The sequence below is a fragment of the Micromonas pusilla genome (genome assembly GCF_000151265.4).
Source record: "Micromonas pusilla CCMP1545 genomic scaffold MICPUCscaffold_14, whole genome shotgun sequence".
Classification (NCBI taxonomy): domain Eukaryota; kingdom Viridiplantae; phylum Chlorophyta; class Mamiellophyceae; order Mamiellales; family Mamiellaceae; genus Micromonas; species Micromonas pusilla.
This window is the reverse complement of record NW_003315895.1, coordinates 404,732-420,967: the sequence shown is the minus strand read 5'-3', so window position 1 is coordinate 420,967 and position 16,236 is coordinate 404,732. Positions and strand designations below refer to the sequence as shown.

The 16,236-nt window shown below is 68.9% G+C and overlaps 8 protein-coding genes across 8 annotated transcripts; 1 reads left to right on the top strand and 7 right to left on the bottom strand.

Annotated features, from left to right (window-relative positions):
- Positions 1-402: 402 nt before the first annotated feature.
- Positions 403-2,366, bottom strand: MICPUCDRAFT_2692 (glycosyltransferase family 33 protein; the record flags this gene model as incomplete). The annotated part of the gene is made up of 4 exons (XM_003063187.1): positions 403-470; positions 653-1,192; positions 1,519-1,924; positions 2,109-2,366. Coding segments are annotated over 4 exons (1,272 nt in total), but the record flags the coding sequence as incomplete, so codon positions are not given.
- A 229-nt stretch (positions 2,367-2,595) lies between these two features.
- MICPUCDRAFT_53078 (uncharacterized protein) lies at positions 2,596-4,777 on the bottom strand (the record flags this gene model as incomplete). Its single annotated transcript, XM_003063186.1, has 2 exons — positions 2,596-4,200; positions 4,373-4,777. The coding sequence occupies 2 exons, from the start codon at positions 4,775-4,777 to the stop codon at positions 2,596-2,598; spliced, it is 2,010 nt and encodes a 669-aa protein (XP_003063232.1).
- Positions 4,778-4,940: 163 nt separating this feature from the next.
- Positions 4,941-6,146, bottom strand: MICPUCDRAFT_53077 (uncharacterized protein; the record flags this gene model as incomplete). Its single annotated transcript, XM_003063185.1, has 1 exon — positions 4,941-6,146. One exon carries the CDS (start codon positions 6,144-6,146, stop codon positions 4,941-4,943), a length of 1,206 nt encoding a protein of 401 aa, XP_003063231.1.
- Positions 6,147-7,899: 1,753 nt separating this feature from the next.
- MICPUCDRAFT_36328 (uncharacterized protein) lies at positions 7,900-9,527 on the bottom strand (the record flags this gene model as incomplete). The annotated part of the gene is made up of 3 exons (XM_003063184.1): positions 7,900-8,508; positions 8,741-9,043; positions 9,360-9,527. Coding segments are annotated over 3 exons (1,080 nt in total), but the record flags the coding sequence as incomplete, so codon positions are not given.
- Positions 9,528-9,643: 116 nt separating this feature from the next.
- Positions 9,644-11,398, bottom strand: MICPUCDRAFT_48821 (uncharacterized protein; the record flags this gene model as incomplete). The annotated part of the gene is made up of 2 exons (XM_003063183.1): positions 9,644-9,845; positions 10,043-11,398. 2 exons carry the CDS (start codon positions 11,396-11,398, stop codon positions 9,696-9,698), a joined length of 1,506 nt encoding a protein of 501 aa, XP_003063229.1. The 3' UTR covers positions 9,644-9,695.
- A 338-nt stretch (positions 11,399-11,736) lies between these two features.
- Positions 11,737-12,728, top strand: MICPUCDRAFT_42724 (uncharacterized protein; the record flags this gene model as incomplete). Its single annotated transcript, XM_003063391.1, has 2 exons — positions 11,737-12,263; positions 12,368-12,728. 2 exons carry the CDS (start codon positions 11,737-11,739, stop codon positions 12,726-12,728), a joined length of 888 nt encoding a protein of 295 aa, XP_003063437.1.
- Positions 12,729-12,791: 63 nt separating this feature from the next.
- On the bottom strand, positions 12,792-13,538 carry MICPUCDRAFT_53073 (uncharacterized protein; the record flags this gene model as incomplete). The annotated part of the gene is made up of 1 exon (XM_003063182.1): positions 12,792-13,538. The coding sequence occupies one exon, from the start codon at positions 13,536-13,538 to the stop codon at positions 12,792-12,794; it is 747 nt and encodes a 248-aa protein (XP_003063228.1).
- A 127-nt stretch (positions 13,539-13,665) lies between these two features.
- Positions 13,666-14,478, bottom strand: MICPUCDRAFT_53072 (uncharacterized protein; the record flags this gene model as incomplete). The annotated part of the gene is made up of 1 exon (XM_003063181.1): positions 13,666-14,478. One exon carries the CDS (start codon positions 14,476-14,478, stop codon positions 13,666-13,668), a length of 813 nt encoding a protein of 270 aa, XP_003063227.1.
- Positions 14,479-16,236: the final 1,758 nt, after the last annotated feature.

The window sequence follows — 16,236 nt, the reverse complement described above, 5'->3', positions numbered from 1 at the left end:
GCGGTCGTATGGGGACTAGTGTATGGGACGCACCTTTCATCGGCAGGTCCTTAAGTCCTCAGCGCGGCTATCCACTTCGATCGATCGATCGCGTCTCGCTCGTCACTCGAACAGAGGCTTCGCGACGCGATCCCAGTTCTCGTCCCATCGCTCCGCGCGCATCGCCGCGAGCGCGCCGCGTCGCAGTCTCTTTAACCCCGTCGCGCCGTGGTCGCCCTCGCGGTCGTCGTCGTCGTCGCCGCCGTCGTCGTCGCCGCCGCCGTCGCCGTTATCGTCGTCGCCTCCGTCCCACCACCCTCTCAACGTCTCTGTCAACCGCGCGCACAGCTCCTCCGCGTCCTCGAACGTCACCCCGTTGGGCTCGACGCCCTCGATCACGGCCTCGACGCTGTCCTCCTCCACGACGAGCTCGGACAGCGCGTCGTAGCGCGCGGCGACGACGGGGAGCCCGCACCCGAACGCGTCGACGACTTTCAAAGCGACGAACGTGTGTCGGGGTGGAGTTGAAAGGCGTCAGTTGGAGTTATAAGGCGTCGAGGGCGGGGATTGAAAGCAGCGAGGGGTGGGCGGAGAGAGATGACGGCAAAAGTCCTTAAGGATCGGCGTTCACTACGCGAACGCGGTCGTATGGGGACTAGTGTATGGGACGCACCTTTCATCGGCAGGTCCACGCCGCCGCTGCTCGCGTGGAGGCACACGCCCAAGTCGGCGGCGCCGAGCAGCGTCGGGTAGTCCTCGATCGGGAGCCACGCGGTTCGGATCGCGACGTGCGTCAGTCGAAGCGACGCCATCCGACGTTCGTACGCGTCGCGCCCGGGGCCTTTCCCGGTGACGATCGCGACCACGTCCGGGTAGAGACGGCGTTTGCGGCGGGTTTCGTTTTCGTCTTTTTGGTTTCCTCCGCGGGGTGCCGACTTTCCGCGTCCCCGGTCCCCCCCTTCCCGTCCCCGCGACAAAAGCTCCCCTCCGCGCCCTCCCGCCAAAAGCTCCTCCGCGTCTGCGCGCGCGATCTCGTCGTACATCGCGAGCGCGTCGAGCAACACCCCGAAGTCCTCGTCCTTCGTCCACGACGTCCCGCTCACGAGCAACGCCGGCCGACCTGAGGCGCGTTCTATTTTCACACTGGTCCCCGTACGACCGCGTTCGCGTGGTGAACGCCGATCCTTAAGGACTTTTCCGCCGCCGCCGCCGCCTCTCGTCGCGGCGCCCGCCGCGCAACAGACGCGCCGCGTGAACAGCGTGCGATCGTCCGACGGCGCGAGCCCCCCGGCGATGGAGACGAAGTCGTCCGGCGCGGCGGCGGCGGACGCGTCGATCGCTCGCGCCGCCCTGAGGGTCGAGGGTCCATTCAAAGCGATGATATCGGGGTGGAGTTGAAAGGCGTCAGAAGCGGAGTTGAAAGGCGTCGCGCGCGGTGTGTCGGGATTGAAAGCGATGGGTGGACGGAGAGAGACGAACGCCGGGAGAGAAAGTCCTTAAGGATCGGCGTTCACCACGCGAACGCGGTCGTATGGGGACCAGTGTGAAGAAGAACGCGCCTGACGAACAGCGCGTGCGCGTCCTCGACGGACGTCCTCTTGAAGAACGCCGGCGCGCGGTCGTAGAGCACGACCGCGCCGCGGATCCCGAACTCGCTCTCGAGGTGAACGCGAAACTCGTCGGAGACGCACAGGTGCGCGCGCGGCAGCGTCGACCCCGCGACGCGCTCGTACCACCGCGCGATTCGAACGAGCGGATGCGTCGTCCCAAACTCCAGCGCCATGAGCGAGTGCGCGGTGTTGTGCCAGTCCACGACGAAGACGGCGCGTCGCAGGAACGCGACGAGCGCGCACACCGCGAACGACGGCACGCACGGCGGCGTCTGAAGGAGCACGTAATCGGGCGACGGCGCGCGCCATAGCATCGTAATCAGCAGCTGCGCGATCTGAGGGTCGTTCCATACAAAGCGATGGCGGGGTGGTGTTCATAGGCGTCAGGTGGAGTTGAAAGGCGTCGAGGGCGGGGATTGAAAGCGAGGCGTGGGCGGAGAGAGACGACGGCAAAAGTCCTTAAGGATCGGCGTTCACCACGCCAACGCGGTCGTATGGGGACCAGTGTATAGAACGCACCTGAAACGCGACGCGCATCGCGAGCGCGACGACTCGGAGTGGGACGAGGCGCGACCGCGTCCGCGTCCACGCCGGCGGCGGCGCGATGAGGCGCATCGTGACGTTCGGGTGCGACGTCACCTCAATGCGCGCGGCGGTGCCCGCGTACGCGACGACGTCCACGGAGAGGTTCGCGCTCGACGCGAGCGAGATCGCGTGGTACTGCATGCGCGGCGAGCGGCCGAAGTCGCCCAGGACGACGACCTGGACGCGGCGCCGCGGGGGGGGTTCCGGGGCGTCGCCGTCGCGGCGGCGCGCGACGCGCGGCATGTGGAGGACGTCGACGCGCGCGGAGGATGATGAGGAGCGACGAGACGAGACGAGACGAGACGCGCGCGACGGTCGAGTGATCGCAGACGAGTCTGGTAGTCTCTGCTGGACGTACGAAGCGAAGAATCATATTTTTCAATAACTTTTTAACAACAGAACGCCGTCACCCTCAGCTTCATCACGTCTGCTGCGCGCCCTCCGCCCTGGACGCGGGCTTGTGCGCGATGCGCATCATCCGTTTCGCGCGGCTGAGCATCACCGCGCTCGGACTCGCGTTCGCGTGCTCGCCCGCGGGGAACATGACGCGCTTCATCTCCGCGACGACGCCGAACGGCGAGACGTTCGCGTCCTCCTCCGCCGCCGCCGCCGTCGCCGCGTCCGCGTCCGGCGCGTCCACAGCCTCGACCGCGTTCATCTTCGCGAGCACCGTCTCGATCGCGCTCACGCACGCGTCGCATCGGTCTCGAAGACGCGTCGCCGTCGCCGTCGTCGCCGCCGCCGCGCCGACGGCGACGAACCCGAACAGAATCGCCAAGCCCGCCGGGGATACGCCGTCATCCGCCGCCGGCGCCGCCGGCGCCGCGCCGTATCCGAGGACGACGCGCGCGAGGACGCGCGCGAGCGCGCACACGACGCGCACGACGTCCACGAGCCCCGGCGCGCCGATGAACGACGCGCCGTCGATGTGAAACGCTCGCGCGTCGAGCGTTTCCGACGACGAACCCCAAGACCACGACGAACCGAGACCCGACGCGACGCCGACGCAGAGCGCGACGACGACGGACGACGCCAACGCCACGGAGAGCGCCAGCGAGATGATCCTGACGGCCCTCGGGGTCATCATCGCGCAGAGGCGACGCGACGTCTCCGGGAACGGCGACGACGCGATCGGCGACGTCAAAGGCGGCGCGCACAGGACCCAAGGAGGGGTAGGCGCGAGGGTCACCGCGGAGGCGAGCATCGCGTTCGCGGCGGCTTTCGCGGCGGCGGCGCGCTCCGGGGGCGACGACGTCGACTCGGCCCCGGCGCTCTCGATCTTCTTCTCGATCGCCATCACGGGGGACAGGTCCGCGAGCGGTTCCGGCGTCGGCGTCGTCGCGGCGGCTTCGATAACGCGCGCGAGCGTGGCCGGGCTCCGCGCTCGCAAAAAACCGGGCGTCGTCGCGACGGCGTCTTCAGTCGCCGGCGCCGAAACCGGCGGCGCGCTGACCCACCCGCCAAACTCGCCGCCACCCGGCGTCTTCGCGCTGGGGACGTCTTCTTCTTCCTCCTCCGCGACCGCCGCCGCCGCCGCTGGAGGCGCTGCTGGAGACTTCGACAGACTCGCGAGCTGCCGCAGCCACGCGTGCGCCGCGCGCGGAGAAATTATTTGCGCCGCCGCCGTCGCGTCCGTCGCCGTCGTCGTCGCGTCGTTCCCGTTACCGTCCTCCCCCAGCGACGCGTCCACGGCGTCGCGGTCTCTCGGGCGCGGCGGCGCGACCTCGATCACCGCGGGGTCGGCGCCGGTCCCCTCGACGACGGCGAGCCGCGACGTCGGCGTCGCGTCGGCGGCTGGGATTTTTTTCGACGCGGACGCGGACGCTCTGCGGCGTCGTCGCCGGCGCTTATCGGCGTCGATCGTCAGCGACGTCCCCGGCGTCGACCCCGCGTCGACGGTGTTGACGGACGCCTCGGACGCGCTCGGGGCTGGGGAGTCGTTCGAGGACACCGGCGACAGCGGCGAGCGCGCGCGCGCGGGCGAGGGCGAGGGCGTCGTCGTCGTCGTCTTCGTCTTCGGGTCGTTCTATACAAGCGAATGGCGGGGTGGAGTTCAAAGGCGTCAGTTGGCGTTGAAAGGCGTCGAGGGCGGGGATTGAAAGCGAGGGGTGGGCGGAGAGATGCGCCGGAGAAAGTCCTTAAGGATCGGCGTTCACAACGCGAACGCGGTCGTATGGGGACCAGTGTATAGAACGCACCTTCGTTCGCCACGGTCTCGGCGCGATTTTGTTCTCGGAGGAGGCGCGTCGACGCGCGGCCGCGGCAGCCTTGGCCGCGGGCGCGTTCTTCGCCTCCGGGGAGGGGAACGCGAGCGTCAGGGGGACCACGACGCGGTTCTCGTTGTCGTACAGGCGCGTTTCCTGCGGCGCGACGACGCGGGGGCGGGGGGGAGGAAGGGGTCGGATGGCGTTCGGTTCGGGGGATCTGTCGTCGTTTTCGAGGGATCGCGTCCTCCGGAGAATATTATTCGAAAGATCCGTCGCGCGTCGCGTCGTCCCGAGACGCACCTCGAGGGTCTCGTTCCACACGATGTTCCCGCGGTTCTTCGACGCGGACTGCTTCATCTTCATCGCGGACTTGACCGCGATCACGGAGGACGTCATCGCGTCGCCGCGCGTGCGGGGGATGCGCGCGCGAGGAGTGCGACGTCGGGGGTCCTAACGGCGAAAATTTCCGTCACGGACGACGCGATCAGATCCGCGCGCGTTTCCGGTTTCGTAACGCTTGCTTCACACGTCTTTCGTCGCTCTCTCTGCTATCGATCTACTACGCCCCCGCGAGCGGCGACCCGCCGCCCCGCCGTCGCGCGCGCATCCCCCGCGCGGTCGTCGGCGTCGCGGGGCTGCCCCCGCCGACGCCGCGCGAGGACGCGTTGTTCTCCTTGTCGTCGCCCTGGAACCCCCCAGCGAGCCCCGAGCGTCGCCGGCCCCCCGCGGCTTCCGGAGTGACGAGAGCGCTCGCGCTCGAGCATTTCCCCGGCGGCGTTTGCGATCGCGTTCGCGTCCCGCCTCCTCCTCCTCCTCCTCCTCCTCCTCCTCCGCCGCCTCGCACTCTGTACCCCATGAACGAGATCAGATCCCTCAGCGCGCCGTTCACGCGGAGCTCCAAGTTCCTGGAGAACATCGTCCGGTCTAACGGGCACTTGAACGCCCTCGCGGCGTCCCCCGACCCGCGCATGCCGCCCACGCAGTCGCGGCAAAAATTGTGCCCGCACGGCAGCGTGACGGGCGACGACCCCGCGCCCTCGCTGCAAAAGTCTCGAAGGCACACCGCGCACGTCAGGTCCTCGCGGAGTTTGTCTTTGATGCGCTCGATCCCGGGCGAGAAAGGGGGGGAGTTAGGCGTCGCGGCGGCGCTCGCGGTCGCGGCGACGCGATCGAGGGGCGTCCTCATCAATCGCGCGACGCCGCGCGGCGACGGCGCGACGCGCGCGGGGGACGAAGCGCTCCCGGACCCGATTCGTCGCCTCCCCGGCGTCCTCCCCCCTCCCTCGCCGCCGCATACGCCGCCGCGCTCCGACGACGCGTTCGCGTTCGCGCTCGCGCTCGCGCACTTCCGCCGCGTCACCTCGCGCGATATCGCCGCCTTGGTCGACGCGTCCTTCGCCAACGCGATCGGCGTCTTCCCCTCCGCGTTCCTCGCCGACACGCACGCGCCGCGGGCGAGGAGCACGGCGAGGACGCGCCCGTGCCCCCTCTCCGCCGCGACGTGCAGCGGCGTGTTCCCGCTCGCGTTCGGCGCGGAGTGCGACGCGCCGCCGGGAGCGTCGAGGAGCGCGACGCACGCGTCGGGATGTCCGTTCGCGACCGCGCGACTCAGCGCCAGATTCGCGAACGTTCGCGCGAGCGCGGGGGTGACGTCCGACGGTGGGGCGGTCGCGAGGAGGGCGCGGAGGGTCTCCGCGTCGCCCTCCGCGGCGGCGGCGACGAGCGCGGCGCGGTAGGACGAGCTATCGCGCGCCGCGGACGTCATCGGAGCCGCGACGACGCGATGACAGCTGTAGTCGGAGCGCCGTCGGCGAGATTCGTCCCCCGTCCGCCCGCCGCGAGAAGAGCTGTCCTTCTTCGTCGGACTGGATGCACCGCCTTCCTTCCGCGCGCGCGTCTCTGTCGTCGACGCAGACGACGCGCGCGATGGAAACGAGAAATCGACCCGCGGCGCGCGTCTGCGACGCGATGCGATCGACGCGCGACGCGATATCCCCCGCGGCGACGACACGCGCGAGCGCGGAATGCCGCGTCAGCGACGGGGGGAAGAGAACGAGCGACGAGAACGCCTGGCTGGAAAAGCGAGCGAGACGAGTCGGAGTGAATAATTTCTCTGGTGCGTGTACTGTACGTTTTACAACCGCGCCCGCTGAGCGCTCCTCCTCCTCTTCCTCCTCTTCCTCCTCCTCTTCTTCGCGAAAGTTGTTCCCTCGCTCACTGCATCTCGCTCTCGAGCTGCGAGTACTCGAACATGAAGTCCGCCTTACTCCGCTGGCACCACCCGCCCGGCGCGCCGCCGCCCTTTGAGCCGTCGCCTCCGGGCCCGCCGCTCATGGCGAAGTCGAAGTAGATGTACGACCCTTGCTCGTACTCCTCCGTGGACCGCTTCGGCTCCTCCTGCCGCGCGAACCACGTCGCGTGCTTCTTGTGGAACCGCCAGTTCGCGCGCTTCAACTCCCTCGCCGCGAGGTACTGCTGCGACGTCCCTTGCTGGTAGTAAAACGTGAAAAAGAGCGCGTCGGCGTCGAGGCGTTCGAACAGCGCCGGATTCTCCAAAACCGGCGGCTCGCGCGCGGGGTAACTCGCGGGCGTCGGCGCCGGCGGGCGCTCGCGTCTCCGACGCGTCCACACCCCGTCGCCGGGCTGCGGGAGGTTGCGGTAGGACGACTCGAGCAGGCGGAGGTTCACCGCGGCGTCGCGGTGGACGACGCCGCCGAGGAGAACCCCGGGGCCTCTGTCGGACGGCGACGCCTTGTCCGACGACTTTTTGTCCGACGAATTCGACGACGACGACGACGCCGCGCCGCCGAACGCGTCGCACCCGCCGGTCCTGCCGACGCCCTCGCCGCCGGCTCCCGGGTCCGCGAGGTCGGCGAGGCCGGTCGGGAGGTCGAAGACGTCGTCCCCCGTCGCGACGCGCTCAGGCGCGGGCGCGGCGGCGCCGCCGCTCGCGCCGCCGCTCGCGCCGCCGCCGCTCGCGCCGCCTGATCCGCCGCTGGGCGCAGCAGCGGTCTTCCCCCCCGATCCCGATCCAGGCAGTGGGAACACCAGCGGCGCGGGGAGTTTCCCGCCGCCCTGAGGGGACGTCGCGCTCCCCGCGGGCGACCCCGGGGACGGCTTGGACGACCCCTGCGTGGGTGAAGCGATCGGTCAGTCGAACATCTTACCGGTCAAACGTTGAAAGAGAAGCGCGGGTGAAGAGTGACGACGGGAAAAGTCCTTAAGGAACGGCGTGCACCACGCGAACGGGGTCGTATGGGAAGCAGTCTCACCGGCCGCTGCCCGGGCTGCAACGGCGGGGGGATCTTCCCGCCGCCGACGCTCTGGCTCTGCTGCGCCGGCGGCGCCGCGTACACCGGCGGGTCGCCGCCGCCGCCGCCGCCGCCGGACGGGAAACTCCACGACTGCTGCGTCTGGATCCCGCCCTCGCCCTTGCCGCCGTTCACCCCGGCCCCCCCCGCGCCGCCGGGCGCGCCCCAGCTCCCGCCGTTGCCGCCCAGCGTGCCCTCTCGTCCTTTCGGTCCTGGGAGCACCTTCACCGCGCCGCCCTCGCCGCCGCCGCCCTGCGATTGGGGTCCCGCGGTGGATAACCCCAACGGCGCGGGGAGCTTCTTATCCCCGCCGAGCACCGGCGTCGGGAGCGTCTTCTCCGGCGTTTTCGGCGGTTTCGCCGCCGTCTTCGCGCTCGCGGCGGCGGCGGCGGTCGCGTTCGCGTTTGAATCCCCCCCGCCGCCCCCGCCGCCGCCCGCGTCCCCTCCTTCCTTCTTCGACTCCGCAGCCTCCACCTTCTCGATCACCTTCTCCACGACCGTCGGCGCGCTGTGCGCCACCTCGTGCGCCATCTGCTTGATCTCGTCGAGCTCGTCCAGGTTCAAGTCCTCGTACATCTCCTCCGGGTCCGCGAACTCGTCGAAGTCGTCTTGGTTCCTCTCGAGGTAATCTTCGATCAGATCCTTCAGATCCTCCGCGTCCTCGGGCGCGAGCGCCTCGTTGTCGATGAGCCTCAGCACGAGCTCCAGACGCGCGACGTGCTGCAGGTGCCTCTGAATGCTCTCCTCGAGATGCCCCAACCGCGGGTTCGATTTCGCCGACTTCTTGCCCTTCTTCTCGGACGAGATGGTCTCCACCTGCGGGTGATTAGATTAAATGCCCATACGAAGCATCGCGTCGCATCGTCGGGGTGGAGTCGCGAGGCGTCAGTCGGAGTTTTAGTCGAAAGGCGTCGCGGTGTGTCGGGGTTGAAACCGTGGTGTGCGCGGAGAGTGACGAACGCCGGGAGAGAAAGTCCTTCTTAAGGATCGGCGTTCGCGACGCGCGAACGCGGTCGCACGGGAACCGGCGCGTTTAACGTGAACGCGCCTCCGCCTCGAACGCCTCCATCTGCTCGTTCAGCCCGTCCGTGGCGCGGTTCAGCCAGTCCCTCGCGTCTTCGCGAGCCTTCTCTTTCGGGTCCTTCGACGACGCCGCGCGCGCGAGGCCCTCCTTGCTGAACGCCTTCGTCTTCGTCTCCTTCTCGACGACTTTAAACCTCTCCATCTCTCGCTCGATGGTGCGCCTCGCTTCGAGGAGCGGATTTTTGTCCTTGACGTCGTTAGAGCCCGCCCATTGCTTCACCTGGTCGCGGAACCGCTGCAGCTTCTTGATCTCCTTCTTGAGCTCCGCCTGCGGGGCATCGCGTTGGGGGGAGGGAGTGGGGGGAGGTCGGCGCGCGGGGAGGGAGGGGCGCGGGACGGGCGGCGATCTTAGGGTTTTTTTTGTACGGCGCGCGGGGCGGGGTGCCTCGGAGGCGTTCGAACGCGGGCGCCAGGGCGGGGGACGACGCGCGATCGCGCGCGCGCGTCGCGACGACGACGACGACGACGACGGACGACGACGACGCGCGCGCGCGCGCCGCGCACGCCGCGGAGAGGCGCGCGACGGGAACCCGCGCGGTGACCGTCGTCGAGGACCGCGCGGCCGGCGCGAGACGCGAGAAGACCGAGCGAAGGAGCGCGCGCGAAGGAGGACGCGCCTCGTGCTTCTCCTTGAGCGACTGATTCTCCGCCTCGGTGACCTTGTCGAAGATGCGATCGAACACCTCGACGCCCTCCTCGATCTTCTTCAGCGTCCGATCGATCTCCGCCTGGAGCTTCCGACGGTCCGCCATCGCGCCCGGTGTCTCACAACGTCGCGTCGCCGCGCGCGTTCGAGTGGAGTAGAATCGGTCGATCCGACGAGATTAGTCCGGGGCGGAAATAACGAGCGCGAGCGCAGAGCAGCGTTCAGTGTTAACTGTGTGCGTGTTACAACGACAAATGGTCCGTCGTCAGTCGCCTCACTCCTCCTCCTCCTCGACCTCCTCCACGACCTCGACCTCCTCGCCGACGCCCTCCTCCACCACCTCCTCCACCTCCTCCTCCGCCGCCTCCTCCTCGTCCTCCTCGTCCGTCGTCTTCAAGTACGACGGCTCGAACGTCGGGAGCGCCTGCGGGGTCGTTCCGTACGAGCGATGATATCGGGGTGGAGTTCATAGGCGTCAGAAGCGGAGTTGAAAGGCGCCGAGGGCGGGTATTGAAAGCGAGGGATGCGCGGAGAGACACGCCGGGAGAGAAAGTCCTTAAGGATCGGCGTTCACCACGCCGACGCGGTCGTATGGGGACCAGTGTGAATAGGAGAACGCGCCTGCATCCCGGTGAACCTCGCGTCGCCGCCGAGAATCTTGTCCAAAAAGTCGCTCGCGCCCTTCACGTCGAGCGCGCCCTCGGGGTCGTAGATCGTGAACCGGTTTCGCTTCCCGCTCTTGACCGCGACGAGCCTCGGGGTGTCCTCCGGGGTGAGCCCGAATGGGTGGATAAAGTCCGCGTTCGACTCGGCGTCGACCCATACGAAGGAGAGCGGGTCGTTGCGGTATTTTTTAGCGATCTCCGCCATCGCGGCGTTCTCGTTGAAATCGTCCCCGGCGGGGGCGTCCACGACCGCGATGACGCAGATGACCGCGTTCCCGCCGAAGCAGTCGACGTCGACGTTGTCCTCGGTCAGCGCCGCGTACTTCACGTCCGCCTGCTTCCTCGGTTTGCGCGGCTCTGGGAATTTCGGCATCTCCGCGAAATCATCGGACGTCGATATCGACTCCAGCGACCGCGCCTTCGCGTCGTCCACGAAGTTCACGACGGTCTTGATGTTGTCCGACACCTTCATGAACGTGTTCAGCGTCGCCGCGGGGAGGACCTTGTAGCGCCCGCCGCCGGCGCCGTCCGACCGCGCGAAGACCACCGCGGGGAACTCGGAAACTTTAAAATTCCTCGAGATCCCGGCGGGCTCCTCCTCCGCGTTGTGTGCGAACATCACGTCGTACTTCTTCCCCTTCTTATACTTCACCGCGACGCTGGTGAACCACCCGGGGGTGTTCTTCCCCGCGGGACCCGCGCCGGTGGTCAGGAGGATCACCTTGGGTATCGACGCGTCGCCGCCGTGGAGAAAGGGGAACGCCTTGTCGTACGTCAGCTTAGGCGCCAACTTGGACTCGCCGCCGCCGCCGCCGCCGCCGCCGCCGCCGCCGCCGCCGCTCAGACGACCCTTCACGAAGTTCACGATCCCGTCCTTATCCCTGGAGCCGTCGTAGCTCTCCGACGTCTCCCTGTCCTCCGACCCCGCGAGCTTGTTGTACCCTTTGATCGTCGGGAATCCCTTCACGCCGGCGGAGGCGCACAGCGCCTTATTCGACTCCTCGTCGCAGTCGACCGCGCCGAGCTTCGCCTTGCGCGTCGCGTCGTGCCCGCTCAGCGCCTTGGCCGCGGCGTCGTACTCCGGCGCGAGCTTCTGGCAGTGCCCGCACCACGGCGCGTAGAACTCCACGAGCCAGTACTCGTCGTCCGCGTCGACGACGCGCGCGTTGAATTCTTTCTCGCCCGAGAGGACGATCACCGCGGAGGACGCCTCGCCGTACAGCGCGTCCGCGGGGATCGGCGCGACGAGCGCGATGGACGCGAGGATCGCGACGAGCGCGATGGACGCGAGGGAGCGCGGGACGATTCGCATCGTGTTCTGCGCGACGGTGATGATCGCGGCGAGGCGAGGCGTGGCGCGTCGCGAGCGAGATCTGGTGGCCGCGTCCGATCGGATCCGCGGCTCCCTGCGGAGTGCTACTCGTACCTACACACGTTTTTCACCCATCCCTCAGTTTCAACATTCATCGCGTACCCTTTCAACTGACCGATGAACTTGTTTCGTATGGAATAAGATAATTGGCTGAGCGTAGCTGATCTCAGAGTGCCGACCGCGGACGCGACACACCCCCGCGCGCTTCTTCGCCGCCGCGCCCCCTCACGACGATCGCGACGTCCACCGCGATGCTCGCGACGACGACGACGTCGACGATGGCGACGACGGCGACGACCGCGACGCGCCTCGCGTCCTCCGAGCGCGCGTCGCCGCCGCCGCCGCCGCGCCGCGCGACGGTTCGCAGCCACCACCGCCGTCGGATAGCGCGCGATCGACGTCACCGACTTCCCGCGGCGACGCGCGCGTCCTCCTCCTCCTCCTCCTCCTCCTCCTCCGACGAGGAAGAGATCAACGTCCCGGGACGCGCCGCGCTCGCGCTCGGTTGGCTCGCCCTCGGCGGCGTCGCGACGACCGTCGCGCCGTCCGGCACCGCCGCGTTCGACGCGGAGCTCGTGACGTCGCTCGTGACGTCGCCGTTCAGCGGAGCGGCGAATCCCATCTTCGAAGCGCTGTTCAACTCCCTCGGCGTCGTCCCCGCGGTGTACGCCGCGCTGCTGCTGCCGGGGGCGAGAGACCAGCCGCGGGTGCCGACGCTGCCGCCGGTCGTCGCGTCGTTCGCGCTCGGGTTCTTCGCGCTCGGGCCGTACCTGATAACCAGGCGCGTACGAGTAGTACTCTCAACGTTTGCGTTTCTCACCCACCCCGTACAGTAGTTTCAATACTTGCATGTTGATCGCGACCCCTTTCAACTGACCGATGAAATACTGTACGTACGAAACTCATCAGGGCGCCGAGGACGTCCGCGCCGCGACGGTCCGAGCTCGGGTGGGCGACGCGGACGGTGTTCGAGTCCAAGCCGTTCGCGCTGTTCCAGACGCTCTTCGCGACGTTTCTGATCGCGTACGCCGCATCGCACGTCGACGCGGAGACGTTGGAGGGGTTCGCGACGCTGTGGCGCGAGCAGAGCGCGCTCGCGTGCGTGTCATCGTGCGATCTGTTGGTGCTCTCGTTAGCCATGTACGACGCGCTTTCGGAGGATATGAAACGTCGCGGGGTGTTCGAGCGAGGCAAGGCGCTGGGGTTCTGCGCGCTGCCGGTGTTGGGGCCGTGCCTGTGGCTGCTGACGCGCCCGGCGTTGGAAGAGTGAAGAGCGAAGGCGCTGCGGGGGGAAGGGGAGCGAGAAGAGCGCTTCTACGTCTAAGTAGACTATTCAACGCCCGACGCCTCCTCGCGCCGACGCGCCCTCCGCGACGAACCGCTTCAGGCGGTCGACCAACGTGACGCACTCGCTCTTGAGGTCCGCCTCGGAGCTCGCGCACCCCACGCGCGACAGCGAGTCGCGCATCACTCGCGCGAGGTCGCGGACGCGCTTGTTCACGCGGCTCCGTTCGTAAGCCTCCGCGTCCTCTTTACTCGCGCCGACGCCGCGGAACGCGGTCGTCGTGACTCCCCCGTCGCGTGCGTTAGGGCTGACCGGCGCGAATGAATCGAACAACGCCGCGTCGTCGTTCTCGTCGTTGCCGCCGTCGTCCTCCCCGTCGTCGTCGTCGTCGTCGTCGTCGTCGTCGTCGTCGAACCACGTCGCTCGAAACGGCGAAGGCGCCTCGCGCCGCCGCCCTCGTCGCGAGGTCCGCTCCGCGACGCCCTCGAACACGGGCGACGACGGCGGCGACGGCCGGTCGTCGCGACAGCTCCGGCCGCGCGGCGGCGACGAGTGACGCGGCGTCGGCGTGCCCCGGAACGACCGCACCGCCGCGACGGCTCTGCCGCTCGAGGACAGTCGCGGCGGCGGCGGCGGCGGCGCGACGCCGCCGCGTCGGCCCGTCCCTCTCGCCATCGGCGTGCCCGCGCCGCCGACGCCCCCTCGTCCTCCTCCTCGTCCCGCCGACGCGTGCACTCGAAACCCTAACGACGCTTCCACCCCGCCGCCGCCGCCGCCCGCGTCGCTGAGGGCCATTCCATACGAGCGAACGTCGGGGTGGAGTTCAAAGGCGTCAGTTGGCGCTGAAAGGCGTCGAGGACGGGGATTGAAAGCGAGGGGTGGGCGGAGAGAGACGACGGCAAAAGTCCTTAAGGATCGGCGTTCACCACGCGAACGCGGTCGTATGGGAACCAGTGTATAGAACGCACCCGAGAGGCATCCAATTCTTCGACGAGTGCTCCTCGTGCGCCCACGCGCGTCGTCGGTACATCTCGCGCCTCCGCGCGACGTCGTACGCCGCGCCCGGGCCGTCGTCGTCGCCGAAGAGGACGCCGCGAGACGACGCGGGAGACGGCGACGCGTCGTCCAGGATCCGGGACGCGACCCCGCGCGCGTTCGCCGCCGCCGCCGTCGCCGACGACGACTCGAATCGCACGCCTCGCATTCCCGCCTCCAACGCCTCGAGCTCGCGTCCGCCGCCGCCGCCGTCGTCGTCGTCGTCGAACACCCCCGCGATTTCCAGCGCGCGCGTCGGCGCGGTGACCCCGATCGTCATCGCGACCGCTCTCGATCGCATCTCGCGCACGAGCGTCGGCCTAGAGACGTACAGCCGCACCATCGACTCGAGAAAATCGCGCACGACGCCGCCGTCGACGCCTCTCGGGCCGAGCACCTCGAACGCGCGCTCCGCGAGCTTCCCGTCTGCGCCGAAGCACTTCACCGCGAACGCGTCAGGCCGAGGCGACGACCACGACGTCATCTCGTTGAACGCGCTGTGGCTCAGGACGAGGAGCGACGCGTCGTCCACGAACGTCAACCCTCGAACGTCCGCGTGCAGGACGACGCGCGCGCGGGTCTTGCGCTCGAGGCATCGCGCGGCGATCGCGTCCGGCGGCGCGTCCTCCGGCGCGGAGGAGGACGCGGGGGAGTCGCGCGCGCGGCGCGACGGTCCCGCGGGCGCGCTCGCGCGCGACATCGCGCGCGCGGTCGTCGTCGGACGCGCGCCGTGGACTGATGAGCGAATTCGCAACGGCTTGCTCGTTGTAAGCGAAACTCGACGCGACGCGCGACGCGCGACGCCCTCTCCTCGGACGCCCCCGCCGCGGATCCGCCACTGCGGACGGCGCGGGGCGCGTTCCGAGGCGCGAGCGGGGTCGGCGCGGATCGCGGATCGCGCCCGTCGACGGCGCGTCCCCGCCGCGGGCGTCTCGAGCGCGTCTCGAGGTCGCGCTCCTCGGGGGGCCCCTCGCGTCGCGTCGACCGCCGTCTCGCGTCGTCGCTAACGTCGATCATCACGCACAGATCCATCCGATGCCGCGCTACGCGCTCGTCGTCGGCGGGGTGACGTACGACGTCGACTTCCCGCACGAGGCGTACGCGTGCCAGCTGGCGATGATGGAGAAGGTCATCGAGTCGCTGTCGTGCGGGAAGAACGCGCTGCTGGAGAGCCCCACGGGTGCGTCCGAGCGACCGACGCGCGAAATGTGGGCACCTCGCGCGCGCACCTCGCGATCGGAATCGTCCAGCATCAGATCCTCTCGACCGTCCCCGTCTCATCACGACGTCCCCCTCCCTCCCTCCCTCCCTCCCTCCCTCCCTCGCCGTTCCCGTCCCCTCCTCTCTCTTCAGGCACGGGAAAGACGCTGTGCTTGCTCTGCGCCGCGCTCGCGTGGCGCGACGCCGTCGCGAAAGGCGGCGAGGCCGCGGCGGTCGCGAACGCGACTCGAAAGCGACCGAAGCGCGCGACGACGTCCCCGGCTGACGGCGGCGGCGACGGCGACCGAAGCGTCGGCGGCTTCTCGAACGCGCACGGCGCGGGGGGCGCGCCGACGATCGTCTACGCCTCGCGAACGCACACGCAGCTCGCGCAGGTCATCAAAGAGCTGAAGCGCACGACGTACCGCCCGCGGATGGCGGTGATCGGCTCCAGGGGGCAGGCGCGTTCTATCTCACACTGGTCCCCATACGGCCGCGTTGGCGTGGTGAACGCCGATCCTTAAGGACTTTGCCCGGCGTGTCTCTCCGCCCATCCCTCGCGTTCAATCACCGCCCGCGTTGCCTTTCAACTCCGCTTCTGACGCCTTTCAACTCCACCCCGACATCGCTTCGTATGGAACGACCCTCATAGACGTGCGTCCATCGCGACGTCAAGACGCTCTCGGGCGCGGCGCAGACGGCGGCGTGTAAGGCGAAGACGGACGCGCGCGCGTGCCAGCACCACAACGAGGTCGAGCGATTCAAGCTGCGAGAGCCGGACTTCGGGAAGTCGACCCCGGTGGACATCGAAGACCTCGTGAAGGTGGGGACAGGGGAGCGGCGCGGCGGCGGCGGCTGCGGCGGCGGCGGCTGCGGTCCGTGTCCGTACTACCTCGCGTTGGACATGCAACAGCGCGCGGACGTGGTGTTCATGCCGTACAACTACCTGATCGACCCGAAGCTGCGCGCGAAGATGCGCGGGAAGCTTCAGAACGCGGTGTTGCTGTTCGACGAGGCGCACAACATCGAAGAGGTGATGAGCGGGTCGTCGAGTTTCGACGTGCCGGCGGCGACGCTGGCGGCGGCGGCGGGGGAGGCGCAGGACGCGTTCGCCGTCGCCGCCGCGATCGAAGAGGGGCTTCACGGCGACGGCGACGGCGACGGCGACGGCGGGTACAAGTTCAACGCGCGCAGGGGGAAGGACGACGACGACGGGTACGGCGGCGGCGACGGGAAGATGTCGCGGCCCCCCGGGGGG